Here is a 16683-nt window from a genome sequence, read left to right on the forward strand (position 1 = left end):
TCAGTACAGTACCGTGCTCAGTGAAGTACAATACGTTGTCCTTCAGTAAGTGTGCTTCTTTACCAACCTCTATACTTTTCCTCTTAGAACAATGAGTCATCTATTTGATTTGGTCAGTTTATATATATATAGAGATAATGTTTGTGATAACTGATCTCAGTGCAGTTCTAGGAGTTCATTTGATGAGTTTATGACTTTCATTTCTCATTCTCCCATTATGAGAAACATGGAGGAAGCTCAGTAAAGAGACACCAGGAGTCTGATGTCTTAGGATACTCATACTCTATACATAAAGTAAAGCTAAAGAAAGACAGCATCCCATCAGAATCCAGAATGCAGTGCTGAGCTAAGCCTGCTAGCCCCCTCCCTTATCCAGTGTAATACTACGCTTCTGGAACACAGAGATTCATCGACAGAGCTGTCAACCCACCTATGACAGATCTTCTGCCTCATTGTTCTAAACCCCAATCTAGGTCACAGATCTGATTCAGGACCAGTGGCGTATGTGTGTGTGTGTGTTTTATGCCAGCATCTTGCATGCACAGGAATGGATTACTGCACGGGCCTACCGGGCCCAGGCCCAGGGGCCCAAGGGATCAGGGGGTCCTTAGGCCCAAGCCTTTGCATGGAATCATTGCCTCATTATCAACAAATCAGGATGTAGGCTATGAATCTGATTGAATTAAAGTATTGGCCATCCCCAAAATGCACCAGAATACAGGAAATCACATCAAACAAATAAAAAAAATTCTGGGGGAGGACCCCCAAACCCCCCTCACATATGCAACAATTAGTGGGGGGCCCGTAATGCATCTTGGCCCAGGGGCCAGAAAATTCATAATCCGCCCATGTGCATGCATCAAGGCATTGGTGACCACTTGTCTTTTTTTCAGTGTTTGGCATGGTGCCTGTTGTGGCCTGGGCAGAATGGCCCTCTCCTGCTCTGAGCCTCTGGAGGAAAACAACTGAATGAAAGCACTGAGGGGAGCAAATGAAGCAGCAGAGGAGAGCAAATGAAGCAGAGAGAGAGAGAGTGTGTGTGTGTGTGTGTGTGTGTGTGTCGTGAAGGCTGCATCTCATCTCTTTCCTCAGGCTACACAGCAGCACCATGCCCCTGGAGGGTGTGTGGTTGTGTGAGTGAGTGTGTATTTGTGTGTGTGTGTGTGTGTGTGTGTGTGTGTGGTTGGGGGGGGGGGGAGTCACAGAGGCGTGAGGACAGGTCTCAGCTCGCCTTGAGCGGAGTTGGGTCCTCACGCCTGTTGTCATGGCGTGCTCCCCAAGGATGGGAAAAAGCACCCTGCTCTCCTCTTGACACGCTTCTCGAATCAGACCAGAGAGCACTCTAATGCTGTGACCTTACAGACATAAACACACACACACACATATACATGACCAGAATCATTTCACTGTGATTCCACAAGAAGAGAAGACACTTATTAAAACATTCTGAAACATAACATAAAACCAGTTCTATCATTTCATTGCCCCAAGTAGAAAAATAAATAACAGGTCAGGAATGGAACTTCTTTTCACCCTTTTTCCTGTAAAAACTACATATGTCTGACAGACATTGGCACTTCTATAATTCACATGGCACAAAGACTTGAGCCTTTGCTCTAAAGTGCTCTGGAACCTAATCTACCTGCTAACAGAGATCTATCCCAAAACCACACTCACTCAGCGTCCCCTTAGCTGGAGATAAGTCTGGCCACGCTGCCGTGGATCTGCGCCTGGATGGGGCCGCACTCCACCTGCTCCCCGTCCACGGTGAGCGCCCCCTGGGTGGAGAGGGGCTCCAGTCTCAGGGCACGCACCTGGCGGTACACCAGCTGGGGGCATTCACAGGCCATGTGCGTGCCTTTCTCCATGGCCAGGAAGAGGCGCAGCAGGGCTGCCCGCGAGACCCCCTCCAGCACGTAGTAGAGGTGGATGCAGCCGTCCTGGGTACGCGCCTCCGGGGCGGCCTGCAGGTCCTCGGCCAGGTAGGACTGGTACATGGCCAGCATCAGAATAAAGCCCGTCTCCGGGACTTGCGTCCAGTCCGCGGGCACCGGCTCATCCAGAGGGGACAGGAGAGAGTCCGGTGGGCCCTTGATTAGGGATGTGGTCTGGTCAGAGCCGGCCTGGAGGAGCTTGATGGCGTTGTTGGAGGCGTTGTGGAGAGTGTTGTTGTCGTTGGGCGATGGGCTGCTGCTGTGGACGGAGTTTTCGGGGCAGAGGGCACTGCAGGGCGGAGAGGAGTCCGTCAGCGGTCCGCACGACATGGCCGAGCAGAAGGATGAGTTGGGGGAGTCGGGCGGAGAGGTGGAGGGAGAGGAGTCGTTATCGGACGAGATGCTGGACGTGGAAGCCACCAGTCTGGCCACTCTGCCCTCCTGCTCCGCGGCTGGCTCCTGGTGGACGGGCAGGAAGGCCAGGCGGCCGCGGTAGGAGCGCAGCGACGCCAGCCGCACCAGCGTGCCCAGCAGGAAGCGCAGGGCGCCCGCCTGCCGGTAGCGCTCGCTCTCAATGTCCACGTCGGCCACAAAGCCCCAGGCCAGCGCCAGGAATGAGAAGAGGCGCTGGCCCGAGGCCAGGTGGACCGACACCAGGTCCATCGGAGACAGCAGGCCCTTGCACAGCAGGAAGCCGCAGCTGACCAGCAACTCCTCGCCCAACAGCATCGGGGTCCTGGGGACGGTGGGGCACAGAGAGAGATGAGGATGAATACACACTAGAGCCTGACCGATATGGGATTTTAAAGGCCAATACCGACTTCGATATTTCAGGATTTCAAAAACCGATAAACGATAAATCGGCTGATATTTATTTTTAACAAACACAATGTAAAAATTATATTTGTAATATATTTTTAATATTTAGCGCATTGAAAAGTTCTGATCAAGGTGGGATATTGTGTTTAAATAGGCCTACCTATCTGGTATCCTAATGAAAGGCTGTTATACACTAAATTATTAAATAATTATTATAAATATTAATGAATATAAGCATCAGGTCTCTCAGGCTTCAACCGCACTGCAACCACGACCAAGCTAGAAGGGACGCTTGATGTGAGCGGTTCTGTGCAGAAATACATTGAAAAAACAAGTTGACATAATTTGTGTTTAAAAGGGGAAGTGGAGGCCACATGTTTACTATAAAGTATCAGAAATAGGGTGACCACCAACCAGACCACACCAACTAGGAGGACAGGTTGTGTCTAAAGGTGGGGACAAATTGGCCAAGATGAGGACACCTCTCAATTTCTGGTTCTGGAGGGAGCCACACTGGTATGCTGTCGATGTAGTCTATCTATATTGCAACTAGAATACTGTAGGCCTACCGCATAGCGGAACATAATATGACTGATGCACGGTGCTGCATGTACTTATCTGAAGAAAATGAATCACACTACACTCACACAACTTCTCTGCATCACCTACTTTTACAACGTCTTGTAAACTGCAGTAAGAATGCAACATGCTCTTCCCTTGGTTGCTCAGTTGTTGAAACTCACATTTTTGCTTTTGTATACATGTACATTTCACAAAATATGAGTATTCCATGTCAGCCCAGTGGGGCCACATGCCCACCAAGTTTCATGTGTTTTAGTGTCCTAGGAATCGTTGACCAAGAATTGTAAATAAATAAATAAAACATTCACAAGCTAGCAGTGGGTTATAATAAACCTGTGAGGCTACCAAGATAAACTTCAGCACCCTCTGCTGTCAATCAGACCAGAGGCTGCACACACACAGGACAGAGAGGAGGGAAAACACAGGAAGGGGTCAACATGAACTAACGGAGATGGAGGGGCACTGGAATGTTCTAGACTAGAGTGACACTGATATTCGCACACAGACAGACTATGAATCAATCACTGAAAGAGAAGGAAGCCGGCGATGGAAGGGTGTGTGTGTGCATGTGGGTTTGGAAAGAGGGGGACTTGGAAAGAATGTCATCAAATATAACATGGTTGCAAGTGGTGGAAATAGTGAAAGCTACTGTGACAACACCCACTTTGCATCAATTTAGATAGATAGATAGATAGACAGATAGATAGATAGATAGATAGATAGATAGATAGATAGATACTTTATTGATCCCCAAGGAGAAATTCAAGAAATTCAAATTAAATTTAAATGTGCTATAGAGTGTCTTTGTACAGACTGTGGAAGGCAGAAACATCACATTAATGAGCCTCATGCTCACTTGAACACCACTTTGAATATGCATGCTCTGCTTAAAGTCTTGTAAGACAGCCTCGGAACTCTTTTCAGGCTGTCATTCTAATCATAATACCCTCCCCTCCACCTAATCTCACCGGCTATTGTTCTGCCAAACTGTGCCATGACGAGGAGGAGCCCACAGTTAAAGACCTGAGAATACAGGATGGATTAAAACTCTCAGAGCTCCTTTGAGGACACCAAAGAGCGAAGTCACCTTCCTCAGAGCACTCCGCTGGCCTCGGCCAAGTGCTGAAAGTGCAGCGAGTCTTTTTGACAAACGACCCTGTCTCTGGTCTGGGGAGCACATTTATTTGGCCACGGTTGCGCTCCATGCATAGAGATGGCATATTAGTGTCCTCACCCGGAGTAATGGTTGACAGAGGCTGCCAGGGCGTTGCCCGAGCCTCCGGGTAGGATGCCCAGCGGCGTCTGGATGGCCACCTCCCAGTCCTCTCTCTCCATCAGGCCGTTGACCACCTGGGGGGGCAGCCAGGAGATTGGGGAGAAGTTGCAATGTTTGGACCAGAGAGATTGTTGAGTACACATGAACTGGCACATCAGTGAGAGTTTATTCAAATCTATTCAAACAAAAGCAAATACACACACACACACACACACACACACACACACACACACACACACACACACACACACACACACACCTCAAAAAGCAGCCCATCTCCTGACAGAATCACCAAGGCGTCCCACTGAGACAAATCAGCCTCTCGCACTAGCTCCCGTGCATGGTTCTGGTGCTCTGTCAGAGAAAAGAGAAAAAGAACAGAGAGAGAGAAAGAGAGAGAGGGGGGGGGGGGAGAGAGGAGACGGGGAGATAGTATGTAAGAAATTGAGCACAAAGTACAATGAAAAAAGGGAGGACAGAGATACTGCACTGAAACAAAAAGTGGATGAAAGGACTACGGGGTGATGTGGGGTGAGGGGCAAGGGCGGTGTGTGTGCGTGTGTGTGTGTATGTGTGTGTGTGTGTGTGTGTGTGTGTGTGTGTGTGTGTGATGAATAGAGAAGACTGTGGTGGGAAAGGACCCCAGCACCCCTCCCCTCCTCCCCATGGGACCCCCAGAGGGGGAGATCAGAGTGATTAGCGTGCCAAACGTGGGATTCGATTTCCTCTTATCAGGGCCGAGCCACAGAGAGCTGTGAGGTGCCAGCAGCTTAGCGCAGCGCGTCCACCGGGGCTGATTTGGGAGTCTGACTAAGAGCAGCGCCGATCGAATTAGTCCGGCTGATTTAATTTTGTCCCCCGCCGTCCTTGGGCGCGTTGGACAGCGGGCACCGTTGATGGGATAAAGACCCTGGAACGGTGGCTTGTTATCCGTCACTCGTTTTCGCGTGGCTCTTGTCAGGCCAGATAAATCCCGACACTTTGAGGAAACCGTCCCTTATTGAAACGCAGCCCATTTAAATAGACGAAATGGACAAAAATACACTGAGAGCTGTTCAGGAATCTCTCAAGGACTACTGCACCTTCAACATTCTACTGAATGATGCTATGCTCACAAAAGAGCGCGTGTGAAAACTGTATACGGCTGTGACATTAGAATAAAGCCTCTGCTCAGTCCTACTTTATCAGAGCCCATTTGTTTACTTTTCCTTTTTCAATTCAGCAGCAATGTAGGTCGCCAGAATGTTTCTCCAATTAAAATAAACACTCACCACCACCATCACCACCACCACCACCACCACCTCCACCCAGCCCAGAGTCTCACATCTCTTCATGAATATTTACTCACAAACACTGGAATAAATGTGTGGCTCTCTCTGACACGCATGAGGAAATAGCTTCCGCAGCCCTGTCTGAGCAGTGCGCCCTCTGCTAAGTCATCTCTCTCCACAAGGTGAGAGTTTATTTTGTTTTAAGTGAGGACAGGCTGTTTGGTATGTATGAGGTGGGAGATAGTTAGCATAGCCGTTCTGCATTACTGCTGTTGCTGCTGCTGCTACTGACAGGCCCAGATACTGAGGAGAAGAGAGTCCTGCCGATTCAGCTCAACTCAATCGTCCTGCCTTCCCCTCCACTTTTCTCCTCTCACTCACTCCTGCCTGTTCTCTCCATCCCCTCTCCTCTCCTCTCACATCTGCAATCCGTTCTTTCCTCTCTATTTCATCTACACTTCTTCGTGCATGTCATCCCCTAAACTCCCCTTTTCTTCTCACCTCTCCTGGTCTCCCATACTGCTGACTCACCCGTCATGGTAAGGGTGCAACGGCTCACACTAATTACTTTAGAAGAAATTAATCCTAACACCGTGAACGGATGAAAATGAACAAACTCAACATTCTATTAACAATTATAGAATGGCAAAGCTGAGCGGGGTGACAAATTGCATAGCTGCTGACTGACTGACCACTAAGGCCTTGGGAGATGGGGGTGGGGCGGGGCTGGGCTGGGCAGCAGACGCAGGGCAGCTCTCTCTCTCTGTGGTGCTCTGAAGCTGCTTGGCGGCAGCTGGCTCATATTTTCTCACTATCAGCGGCGCAGAGTGACCTAAGACGACCCGAGCGGGCGCATTGCATACTGCAGCCGCCTCTTCTATCTCCTGCTACAGCGCATGACAGGACTGCAGGGGAACATCACTGCAGAGGGACACACACACACACACACACACACTACACACACACACACACACTACACACACACACACTCAAACACTGACACACACACAAACAGACACACACAGACACAGACACACACACACACACACACACACACACACACAGAGAGAGGGATGACGTGTGTGAGTCTAATGGCCATTCTCATGTGCAAACCCCTGCACACACTGCACACAATCATGTATGTGTCATCTGATCCTTATGGTCCTTAAACATGTCCTGTGACACCCTGTGCAAATGTTGATCATATGCAGAGCTGTAAATAATTTCACAGTGAGATGTCACCTCAGCCACTTGAGAATGCATACAAGTGCAGACTCTTTCATATGCTGCTGTGCTGCAAATACTCTGCCATACACACATGCATTTTACTCACACACACACTGACACAGACACACACACACATACACACACACACACACACACACACACACACACACACACACACACAAACATGTGGGGGCTATGCTGGCTCGAACAGTATATGTGTCTGTGAGGGAGGCTCTGCTGAATGTGTCTGTGAGGGAGGCTCTGCTGAACAGTATGCGTGTCTGTGAGGGAGGTTCTACTGAACAGTATGTGTCTGTGAGGGAGGCTCTGCTGAATGTGTCTGTGAGGGAGGCTCTGCTGAACAGTATGTGTCTGTGAGGGAGGCTCTGCTGAACAGTATGCGTGTCTGTGAGGGAGGTTCTGCTGAACAGTATGTGTCTGTGAGGGAGGCTCTGCTGAACAGTATGTGTCTGTGAGGGAGGCTCTGCTGAACAGTATGTGTCTGTGAGGGAGGCTCTGCTGAATGTGTCTGTGAGGGAGGCTCTGCTGAACAGTATGTGTCTGTGAGGGAGGCTCTGCTGAAACCAGCAGTGTCAGAAGCAAATGAGCGTAGACAGCCGCCCTCTGCTCCTATGACACCGTGACTTGCATTAAGCCAGCAAACTTTCTCTCTTCTTTTCTTCTTTTCACACTGCTTTCTCTCATTCTCTCCACGACCCTCTTACCCCCCCCACCCTTCTCTTCCTCTCCTGTCCTGCTCCCTTTTCCCTTTCTCTTCTCTATTCCCTTCTCTCCACTCTATTGATTCACTACTTCCTTTGCTTTTCTTCTTTCCCCTTAACTCTCCTCTCTCTCCCCTGGTGATCTCTGACGAGAGAGAGAGAGAGAGAGAGGGAAAGAGAGGGAAAGAGAGAGAGAGAGGGGAAGAGAGAGTGAGAGAGAGCTGCCCATGTAGAGCATCGCTTCGGTAATTAGACTGTCCTCATTCATTACCATCCAGCTGCTAACCATCCCATGCTGCTGTAGGATCGCAGAAATGGGTAGAGAGCAACATTCTCTCACATGCCCTCCCTCTCTCTCTCTCTTTCTCAGGCATCCCTCTTTTTTCCAGAGAACTGAACAACACTAAAAGGACGGCAGAAGCTCTAATAGCGGACCAGTAATTTTCCGAAGTAGATGCTACAGTTACAGTAACCCTGTCAGCACGGCGCGCATCTTGAGGGCGCTGAGAGATCTGAGAAGAGAGGACGTGTACATTACAATTGATTTTTAGAGACAAAAAGCTTTCCCCCCCCCCCCCCCCCCCCGTCCCCTTTTCTTCAGTGCAGCCACTAGCCCTCAATTGTACAGCCAAAGGGTTACTCAGAGTTCAGTGGATCTGAATGAATTTTTGAGCATTTTTGAAAGGCACTCAGGGCTGGTGGTGGTAGCAGGTTGTTGACAGTCCCATTGATCTCTCATGCCGCCCCATATTATGATTCAGCAACTCCTTTAACCTGCCCCGGTTTGTGATAATACGCCAGGGTCATTCACTGCCACTGGCCTCAATTCAAAAGTAAACGCAGCAGCACAATGGCATTGGCAAGTAAATACTGTAAAAGACAACAGGCACAATACATACTGCTTCTGTTGGTGTAATGAATTACAGACCAGAGTGTGGTAATGATGGCTAGGGTACACAACAGGCTCAAGAGGTATGAAGGTGTGTGGTAGTGGTGAGGCCAGAGTCTACAGTGCCCTACCTGGGAGTGTGCTCTAACCAATGACTAAATACAGTCATTGACTGTAACTGTCACACTGACACACACTGTTTCACCCACATCCACTGGCAACGCTGGGTGTGGTTTGGGAGTGTGAAATTGCAGGTATGCGAGTGTCAGCTAGAGGGGGTGCAGTTGCTGAGTTCTGACACAGAAAGTGTATGACATGTGTGAGTGAATCAGAGCTGGGTGTGAGAGCAAAAAAGTGTGTGTGTGTGTGTGTATATGTGTGTGCGTGTGTGTGTGTGTGTATGTGCATGTGTGTGTGTGTGTGTGTGCATGTGTGTGTGTGAATATGTGCGCGTGTGGACTTTGTGACCTGGGCCGGACAAGTCAAACTAGGTGCTAACTGAGATTAGGAGTGTGAATTCAGAAAGGTTTCTGGGACCTCTCTCTACATCTCACTATATATAGTATGTACCAGACCAGCATTCAGTATTATAGCACAGAACCCATAATGGTTAGTCTTTGACTATAACACGCAGAATGATATTATAAGCCTGGTCTTGAATGGGTGAGGGTGAGGGATGTGATAAGAGCCAGAAGCACAGGTGTGAGTGTGGGTTGGTGTGAGTGTGGATGTGAGGGTTCTGCAGCAGGGGGGTGGATGTAGATGTGCAGGTGTGGGCCTCAGGGAATCAGGTGTGGGCCTCAGGGATTGCGGGCACTTGGATGCAGAGTGAGCGAGTCAGGGACTGACCGGTGATGACCAGTGTGTGGGGGACAGCAGCCTCGGTGAGCATGCGTTGGATGTGGGTGGTGAAGAGGGACATCGCTTGGCCCCGTCCACTGTTGGGGTTCAGCAGCAGCATGAGCCGGCAAGGGCGACGCACCTCACAGTACACGGCACCTGACACGGGCAGAGGAGGGAGAGAAGAGGAGGGAGAGAGAGGGAGAGAGAGAGAGAGAGGGAGGGAGGGAGAGAGAGAGAGAGAGAGGGAGAGAGAGGGAGGCAAGGAGAGAAAAGGGAGAGATATGAGTGGAGAAACACAGAGACCAAAATAAACACAATGGAACAAGAATGAAATGAGAGAGGGAGCAACAGAGATAAGGAAAGAATGAAGGAAGAAGGAAGAAGGATAAAAAAGACAATATCAACAACATTCCAGTAAAACACATTCAGTTGAGCTACACCTTGGGTCCTTGTGTCTCCAAGCATCATCCCTCATTGCATGCAGAACTGTTATCACCGAGGAACATCATTTAAATGAGAGCGAAAACAAACAAAACATCAGCACCACGGCCAGCGGCGCTGCTAGACAAACCAAAGACAGATGCCTTCTCCAGGTCTCATGCCAGATTACGAAATCCCCTCGTTCGTGCTCCACCTGCTCGCTCGGAGGTGCGTGGAGGCGAGGCGAGGCAGTAGGATGCAGGCTGGGTAGAGCAGGACGGATAGAGCAAGCTTGACTCGTTCCCCATTACATATTGAGGAAGTTGTAGGTCAGACCTTGGAGTTAAACCTGTTCCATTTGCTGAATGACTTTGCTGAATGACTGTACTCTGCAACCCCCAGGCAAACCCATGGCAGCTATGAAAAGCTGTTAAGCGGCCGCTTAACCAGTCTCTCTGGTATGACAGGTGGGAGATGCTGGGGGGACTTTTGAGAGAAATTTTGAATTTTCGACACTGAAAGATTCTCCATGGAAGAAAAAAAAAAACTTTTTGTAAGTGTTATGATTGAGATTTATCACTGACATTTGACCACCCCTTTCAGCAAGCTTGAGGTCACTGTCAAATGCCCCTTAAAAGCTTGTGTGAATGCGGATGGTGACAGGGCCACTGCAGTAAATAGGAGCTGGCTGTGAGATCAGCAATGCTTGACCCTGTTTGGCTAATTGGGCTCTTGGGAGGGCCCTTTCCATGCCGCTGCACTGCCCCCAGCACTTGACATCCATTAGCTGCTGCAAACGAGACTGCCAACATAGCATTCACTTCCTCAAATATTCCCATTTATCCTCCACAAACGACTCCTCTTACTGACCGGGGAACAGCCGGTGTAGCTTTACATCTCTTTCATTCATCCATGATAGCTTTCAGTTAACATAGTAGGATTGATTATTTTACGCTTGTGAATGTGTGTTACATTGTTTCATAGAAGATAGAGAGAAGTCTGCACACCTTGATAGGTCATACTGCAGGTGCAGCTATTTTCGCAAGAGCAACTTTTATGTAAGAGACAAAGAAAAGCACAACACTACTTGCTCCAGAGTGCAACCAATTTGCTAAAAAACTGATGTTTCGATCAGTCAGTCCATCATCAGAGCCAGACATTCACCACTGTAAAACAGGCACAGGAGGCCGAGAAGGTGAAATATCTGCCGCTGTCGTCCTCTGAAGCCTTGAGTTTCCGGATGCCTGAACTTCCTTACCTCACAGCTGTTCAGTTGGCATGGGAACAGAGTACTACATCACATGTGAATTTTACATTAGGCACGTACCAAGTTCGCTCATGGGGCTCTGACAATCCTTTGTTTCATCACATACAATCCTCCTCCCCCCCTCAGGCTGCCAAAGGAAATAGGGCTTAATTGCTCCAAATAATTCTTTCTCTCCCTTCACTGACTCACAAACGCATCCGAAACACTATTGGTGTCAAGTTAATCTTTCATATGTAATCGGTTAATATGCCGCTGTGAGCAGTGAGCTGTTACTGTGAGCCACTGATGACCTGCATTTCAAAGCCAGAGCAGATTCTGGATTGGACTCAATAATTCATGGTTTGGTGCCCATGCTCTGAGTCACATTGACTGAGACTCTGCCGTGGGTTATGTCTCCAGCTATTACACGTGCTTCCCCCTCTACTATTATGCACCATGCTGTCTGCTAGTTGGCAGTCGGTGTGGTCGCACTGGATGAGCACATCCCAGAATGATATCATGGGAAACTACAGTATTCTTTACAGAGCAAACCAAGACTGAGAAGTCATCTGAAATTTGGCACAATAAATATGTCGGGAGGTTTATGCATTTCAAATACGAACACTGAAATGAATCCATATTGTGCATATTCTTTTAGATATTTACATATACATACATGCAATTTGCTTTAGTAATTCCTAATCATCAAGTTGTTTAAGAAATGGATGAGTAAAGTCCACTAAATGCACAAATACTTTTAGACAACCGACAGACTGAATACACTCCTGCCACAAGTCTCACAGGAAAAGAGGGCATTCACTAGTGTGACCACATCAAACATCGCCCAGAGCAGAAACTGCGTGCAGGCTTCTCATCCTGCCTTGGCCTCCAGTAGCTTTCACATCCATGTGAGCAATGCGTCACAGGCAGAGCTGTCGTCTCCACCAACAAGCCCCAGCCTGGAGGTTGGAGGTGAAGGCCACCGAGGCGCTATATCGTGCCTGAGCACTGAGGTCTGACAGCCCATCAGACTGCTCCACTCCTGGGCAGAGAGAGGGAGAGAAGGCAGGGGCCCCTCAGGAGATGGAGCTGAGGTCAGAGGGCAAGGGCTGTGTACAGAACGTCGCTGTGGCTCCTGTCTTCGTTGCAGAGAGATACTGCAGCATCAGCACAACACGGCAGCATGACGCACAACTGAATCTGAGCGATGGATCTGCTGCAGCCTTTTCATGGCCCACGATCCTCTTTTATGTGTGGAAGGATTTATGATTATTTCATTTAATCTTGTTCATCTAACCACATCTGTCTCCCATCTATTTAATGCGGATTATGCACACACACACACACACACACACACACACAAAACGCATATACTGTACATTTACTTTATACGAGTGTTATGTTATGTAGTTATGTCAAGCTTTGGGTCATGCAGATTTTACATTTTGCATGTACGTGGAGTTGGTGTTAGGCACCGTCTCTTCTCCTGCTTCCTGATAACTGTTTAGGGATCTGTGGCGTTCTTCCTATCCAAGGAAATGATAACTTATTTAAAGGCCCATCTAGGCCAGAAAAACTTGTTTTAGGGGCAAAAACACACACACAAACACACACACACACACACACACACACACACACACACACACACACACACACACACAAATAGACAATATTCAAACAAAGGTTTGGTTTACTCTAAGTAGAAGGTACGAATGTGATGTCTTTGTGGATGAAACTATTTAGACCAGTGGTTCTCAAACTTTTCACAATGAATACCACCACAGAAAACAATTGGCACTCCAAGTACCACCATTATGACTGGCATTAAAATACCGTAGGCCAATTTCACATATTGTATATTGTACATACAGTACTGTTTTGCATTGTTTGTTGCTGGCAGGTGCCATAGAAGCTTCACTTGTGCTGGGCTCATTGTCACCAACATCAGTTTCTGCTCGACATATTCACCACACTTCTCTTTCTAATACTTCCTGTTTGGAGCCATGATCGCATGAATGTTTTTGATCCATCGTGTTTGCCTCCTTTTCTATGCTTGCCATCACAGCTTAGCTTGTCAACCATTTGCTAATGCTCCATACAGTTAAACTAGCCTAGTAGGCCTTGGCTCCTATTGGCTGATATAAAAACGAATATAGGCCTACTTTTTTTCTTGAAAGACAAAAAAATAGTTTAAATTTAAAATAGTTTAAATTTCAGGGATCGCACGGTTAAGGATTTTGAATTATATATATTTTGATATAATTTGAAGTGATTATGCTATATATATTTATAAAAATAATCTTGGAGACAGTTTGAGAACCACTGATTTAGACTATTTAGAACCTAATTTAAACAAATTAGTGACCACAAATAGTTCAGTCCTATAGTGTCATTCTCGTGTGTTCATTCTCATTTAAGAAATGTGAAATGTGTTAGAAATGTGTTACTGTGACGTGTTCAACATACATCCACAGAAATGATGTACAGGAGCCTTTACACTATTAAACTCTTTTCCGAAACAACAGTCTACAGTGAATACTTTTCACTGCCCTTTAATACTTTAAGGCTCAGCATCTTTAGTGTTATAATATGTAATTAAAACTACAATTGAAGCCCTAGGTCTCCTAAGTCATCTATTAAAACATCCTTTCATGGAGGCTCCCTTCATGGAGTGGCTTGCCGTGAAAACTAATTCTGTTCGATTCTGACACGCAACAAATGTTCCCTTTCATAGGCCCTTATCTAAAATGAAAAAGACAACCGTTGCAAAGCGTTTAAATTGCTTCACAAAACCCCATTTCTGCTCACTTTAATGGAGTCACCTAAAATACTGATTGTATTACTGTAATGGCTTTAGCAGTGAAGAACCAAAACCAGGTCCTGAAAGTCTGTACTCTTGACGTATATGATACGAACTAGGTCGGTAAGGCTTCTGGACCACAAACCTGAACATGGAAGGATGCAAATTCAGTCATTAAAACCGAGCTTAACTTTGAGTGTGTAGAAGCCGCTGGTCTGAAAATAATTGGTGTCCACTACTTCACTGAACCATATGCTTTAATGAGTTGGCCAGAGCCTATGTTTTTCTCTTAAGTGTCATCATTGCCTGCCCCAGGATTATGCATGCTATAAATTAATCTTGCTATTGCATCATATGTGAGGCATGTTGAATATCAAAAGCTCTATAATATCTTTCTGAGAGATATTCATATAATCACTGCCATTTTCAAAGTTTAAAAAGGCAGTGAGAAAGATAGTGCTGATATGTCATCTCAGGGTCACATTCCATATTTCATATAGACAACGCAATATTTTGCAGCAGATCTTTTCCTTGATTTAAGGTTTAATCTATTTCAATCCATATATCACCAGAATATTGATGTGTGTGGTTAAGCCTCCTCTGACCCTCTTAGGCAAGGTTGAGCGGCTGACCAGTGAGGATGATAAATCACAAACTCCCTCTGTCCATTCTGAAAGCCCACAGCAGTTCTTCTTGGACACAGCTGATGAATTCCGACGGGTCAGATCACTCAGTGTCAGCCATCCATCAACACCAGCTCTCACTACCAGTCACGTCACTCCAGGTGACCCTGTTACATCCCACATCTGACTTGGTTTGGATTAGGACTATAGGGCCCAGATTTGAGATTTAAAGGTTTCAAGGCTGTCAAAAGATACAATGTCAGGACACTTTTTAGCTTTTTCAGCAATAAGGACTGTACTGAGACCATTCACAATCCACAAAATGCTGATGTGACAATCAAAAGTCATTTGACTTAAGTGTTCAGTAAATGACAACTGCTATGGAGCTCTGTTTTTGAGCCTATGAGCCTGCTCGATGTCCAGCCAAAACCCCAAAATATTTATCACTGCTGGTTCATGACATAAATAGCACAGTGCAGTCACTGAGAGATTTCAGACTGAAGGTACTACTGTACCAATCTGGAAAGTGTGAGTCTGTTTGAGTAAGCTAGGCTACACCTACATTCTAGGTGACTTTTGTTAGGGCTCAACTATGTTATTTCCCCCAGTAGCTATGATTTAGATGAAAACCCTGATCCCCCTCAACAGAAACCAGATAAGATAATCCACCAAAGATCTATGCAAATTATGAAAACGTGCTAGCCATTAAATCATTATTGTGTAGCCTTTTATAACCTTTTGATTGATTTCCCAGCTTAAGGAAGCATGCTTCATAGCCTGAGGGTGTAGGCTACACCTCTGGGCAGGTAAGACAGGTTTATTGTTAGGCTACTACCACGAAAGAAGTCTTCCGAATTCTTTCACATGGCAGCCAAACTTAAACCAATGGACTTACGGAAGTTGCCTATAGCCTAAACTAGCCTGTGAATGCCATTATGTCTATGCTACCAAGTTTACAGCAAATGTCCAAATCTAACTGCTCAATTCTCTCTCAAATTCACTCTCAGATAATATGTAGTTGGATTTCAAATAAAAAAAAAAAAACTAGGCTATAGTAGAACATGTTTTCTCACCATCACGCCGAGGTAAATGACGAAATGAAGCATCCCTTATAGCTCGAGCCCACCGTTCAGCCTCCTCGAGGTTAGCGCTAGGGTCCTGAGCGAGCGCAACACGAAAGCATTGCTCCAACCTCTGGCGGGCCATTGCTGAACTCAACCATTTTCTCTTAAACGGATAAAAATACGCTGAAAAGTAAGCCGCGGTGTCTGCATTGTCCTCTCCTTTAAATGCATGACAACCGATACAGTCATTCAAGTCGAAAACCACCTTGCCCTGTCCAGGTGACGAAGTGATCTTCTGAACTGTGAGGGCATGATCCGTCAAACTAACAGAACACCTAACTTTTCCATTAAGAATGTCTGTGAACTCTCCATAGAGTAATCCCACGATCCCGTTGCGGTGATGGGATGGATCCGGTTCGGTTTTGTCTCTGTCCATCCCGCCTGAGTAGCGCTCCGCGCTCCGCAGCGCAGACCGGTGCGCGGATGGTGCTGCAGTCTGCGGCTGCAGGACTTTCTCTCACCCAGCTGTTCTCCCAGCTGAAAGATCTCTCCCTAGTGACAAAAAGGAGGAACAGCATACGGAAATTATGTGACAGCTGTCTGTTGTTTTTTAACCTGTGCATATACATTCTAAAGTTATTGTGCAATATGCTACATTTGGGATGTGGGCTTGTGAAGTAGACTATAATCTAACTATAATATAAAATGTAAGTATAATATAAAAAAATACAAACAATATGGTTAGTCCACCTATTTAAAAAACTGAGATCTGTCTAGACCCATATATTAATAGGCCTAAACATAGGGATATTCAGAGCTGCAGGGATGAAAGTTTTATTTGCTATTGCTCATGTTGGCGCTGATCGATAGGCTACTGATAGATGTGGTTTCGTGGAAAGTAGGTCAGATTAAAAGCTAAACTCGTTCAGTTGTAAATTAATACTAATGAGCCTGCTTGGAGCAACAA

The 16683-nt window shown here is 46.7% G+C and overlaps 1 protein-coding gene across 1 annotated transcript; it reads right to left on the minus strand.

The window, feature by feature from the left end:
• Positions 1 to 726: 726 nt before the first annotated feature.
• Positions 727 to 16252, minus strand: LOC121705784 (sphingosine kinase 1-like). The gene is made up of 5 exons (XM_042087008.1): positions 15726 to 16252; positions 9570 to 9719; positions 4871 to 4965; positions 4570 to 4685; positions 727 to 2670 (listed from the first exon to the last, which is right to left on the minus strand). The coding sequence occupies exons 1-5, from the start codon at positions 16150 to 16152 to the stop codon at positions 1689 to 1691; spliced, it is 1770 nt and encodes a 589-aa protein (XP_041942942.1). The 5' UTR covers positions 16153 to 16252; the 3' UTR covers positions 727 to 1688.
• Positions 16253 to 16683: the final 431 nt, after the last annotated feature.

Source organism: Alosa sapidissima, chromosome 3 (assembly GCF_018492685.1).
Source record: "Alosa sapidissima isolate fAloSap1 chromosome 3, fAloSap1.pri, whole genome shotgun sequence".
Classification (NCBI taxonomy): domain Eukaryota; kingdom Metazoa; phylum Chordata; class Actinopteri; order Clupeiformes; family Clupeidae; genus Alosa; species Alosa sapidissima.

Bases quoted from the DNA above. Each gene is read 5' to 3' on its own strand.
- LOC121705784 (XM_042087008.1), bottom strand. From the start codon at position 16,152: ATGGACAGAGACAAAACCGAACCGGATCCATCCCATCACCGCAACGGG. The intron at 9,720-15,725 runs GTGAGAAAACAT...TGCCCGTGTCAG, and splicing joins TCATTTACCTCGGCGTGATG to GTGCCGTGTACTGTGAGGTG. The intron at 4,686-4,870 runs GTGTGTGTGTGT...CTGCCCCCCCAG, and splicing joins GAGATGGGCTGCTTTTTGAG to GTGGTCAACGGCCTGATGGA.